We start from the raw sequence: 2311 nt of genomic DNA, 5'->3' as shown, positions 1-2311 counted from the left end.
CCCAACCGCCCCTTCCTCCCCACCCCTCGCTGCCGCCCGCTGCTATTCCTCCAAAGCACCCCCACCTCTTCTTTCCGGGCACCGAAACCCCACCCTGCACCCTAACCGTCAAGCGTCAACCCTCTGACGATAATGATGCCTGGGTGCTCCTTCCTTTATGTCGGTGTGGCGGCGATGGCGTGCGCGTTCGTGTACGTGCGGCTGCCGGAGACAAGGGGCCGGAACTTGAAGCATATGGATGCCCTGTTCGCCAAATGATAGACGTGTCCATTCACTCCATTGTACTACTTGAGAGCTGAAAACATTGGCGCGGACAGTCACGATTTGTCACCTGCTTCCGCATGGGGTTCGCCGTCATCGTCGCGCCGGTCTAAAACGCCAAGATCCCACCGCCGTCTACGCGCAGCGGTACACGTCGTCCTTGTTGCTCCACGTACGTCCGTGGCGGGTTTCATGGACATGACTCGATTTGACTTGTGGTGGAGTTTTAACGTCTCTGGATATTATACTTTGGCCGGATATTTATCAACGTCGTCATCCTTCTCCGTGACACGTCCAACTACGCCGCCTTGGCCGGCCTGCCGGTGCACCTCGGCTGGCGCAGTGGCGCTCCATGTACGTCACCGGGACTCCGGGGGTGCTTCTAGAGTGTGAAGAAGCAACGTCTACATACAATTATGTTACATGTTGGCTTTGCCACCAACATTCACTTTCTTCTGAGATTGCCGGACATAATTGAGAGGCTAGTAACAGTTGAGATCATGTCAACTCCATTGTTTTTCAGATAGCTCATCACTCATGTCGAATGATAAGATCATGTCAATTTGAAAAACTGAACACACCGAAAATCCTAAGCCTATGAGCAGGGTTACAGACGCGTGGAGTAAGGACGTGTCCCACTAAACATACTCCTATATATCATGGCGCAAGAACTAAAGAAAAATAATAAGGAAAGCTAAGAAACAATATCTATGCTAGCTAGCTTGGAGTAGTGCTACTGTCTCTGCATGCTGAGCTCCTTGCGGAAGTTGCCGATGAACCTCTCCGTGTTGGCAAACAGCTCCTCCCGACTCATCTTCACGTCCCCGTCCATGTCAACTTCACAATCTTCCTCCTCCTCTTGCCGTGCCTTTTCCTCTCCGCCGGCTTGCTGGCCGCCGTTCAGCGCGCTGAGGAAGAAGATGCTCGCCGTCGACGGGCACTTCTTCAGCACCTTCAGAACCACCTCCTTGGTCTTGGTCTTGAGCTCGATTATATTGCTCGCTACAAAGGCAGGCAGCACGACACGATCATCATGCGCAACCGCCGTCCGGTCGTCGGGTCTCTGAAACGGTGAAGCCGCGACGCTGACAGGCGCGACGGCCTGACCGGTACTCGAAGACCCGTGCCGGTCTTCGTCGTCGGCGGTAGAAGCGCCGCCGCTGCCGACGAAGGCCTGGATGCCGAGCGCGACGACGATGCCGTTGAAGAGGAGGTAGCCGTAGGCGACCCTGAGGAAGACGGGCAGCAGCAGCGCGAGGAGGAGGAGAGCGAGGAGGGAGCCCAGCTTGGCCACCTGGGAGATCAGTGCCGCCGGCGGGAGCGTGAGCTTGACCCCCATTTGTCGACGAGCTTAATTTGCCGACGGTGCTAGCTAATGGTTCAGGTGCACTGCCTCGATTGATTGTCTGGATTCTGGAGCAAGGATACTATCTATCGGTCTAGCCGTCCGGCAAAGTATATCTCTACCTAATAATAAAGCACCGTGGGTTTCTGGTCGTACGTCGTCGCTGGCGATTTGCAAAAAAGCCCATCTGTTTCTGATAATTCGACCCGCGGTCCTATTTTTAAGTGGCTAATCCAAAAAAATGATTCATTTTTACATAAAGGACCCTGCAGTTTTTATTATTCGACCTGCGACCACAGGACAGGGAAGAGGCGGCGCTTGGTTGGTGGTCTGGGCGGTGGGGCGGACGGATCGAGGCCAACGGGGAGGTGGCAGCCCGAAGGCAGGGCGAGCTCCAAGGCGGCGGATGAATGTGTGCTCCTCTCGGTCGTCCTCCTCCCGACCGCAGGACAAGCAAGAGGCGACTCTTGGTTGGTGGTCTGGGCGGCGGATAGGCCTGCTCCGCGTGGATCCAGCGGCGGGGCGGATGGATCGAGGCGGAGGAGCACGAGGCCGACGGAGAGGCAGTGGGCCGGAGGCGGGGCGAGCTCCAAGGCGGCGGGGTTGTTCCATGGCGATTTCCTTCCCTGTAGAAAACAAACATTAGTGACAAAGAGAAGAAGGAGAAGGAAAAAGCCTAGAGAGAAGGACAAAGGGGCGGCGGCA

The 2311-nt window shown here is 56.1% G+C and overlaps 1 protein-coding gene across 2 annotated transcripts in view; it reads right to left on the bottom strand.

Moving 5' to 3' along the window:
* Positions 1-823: 823 nt before the first annotated feature.
* Positions 824-2311, bottom strand: part of LOC119340006 — a 2497-nt gene continuing 1009 nt past the window's right edge. For both annotated transcript variants that reach the window (XM_037611910.1, XM_037611909.1), the window contains one exon: positions 824-2232. In XM_037611910.1, the coding sequence (XP_037467807.1) occupies positions 995-1600 (606 nt within the window). In that variant the 5' untranslated portion in view covers positions 1601-2232 and the 3' untranslated portion in view covers positions 824-994. The remainder of the gene's footprint in view (positions 2233-2311) is intronic.

This window comes from Triticum dicoccoides, chromosome 7B (genome assembly GCF_002162155.2).
Source record: "Triticum dicoccoides isolate Atlit2015 ecotype Zavitan chromosome 7B, WEW_v2.0, whole genome shotgun sequence".
Lineage (NCBI taxonomy): Eukaryota > Viridiplantae > Streptophyta > Magnoliopsida > Poales > Poaceae > Triticum > Triticum dicoccoides.
This window is presented reverse-complemented; position numbering and strand designations above follow the sequence as displayed.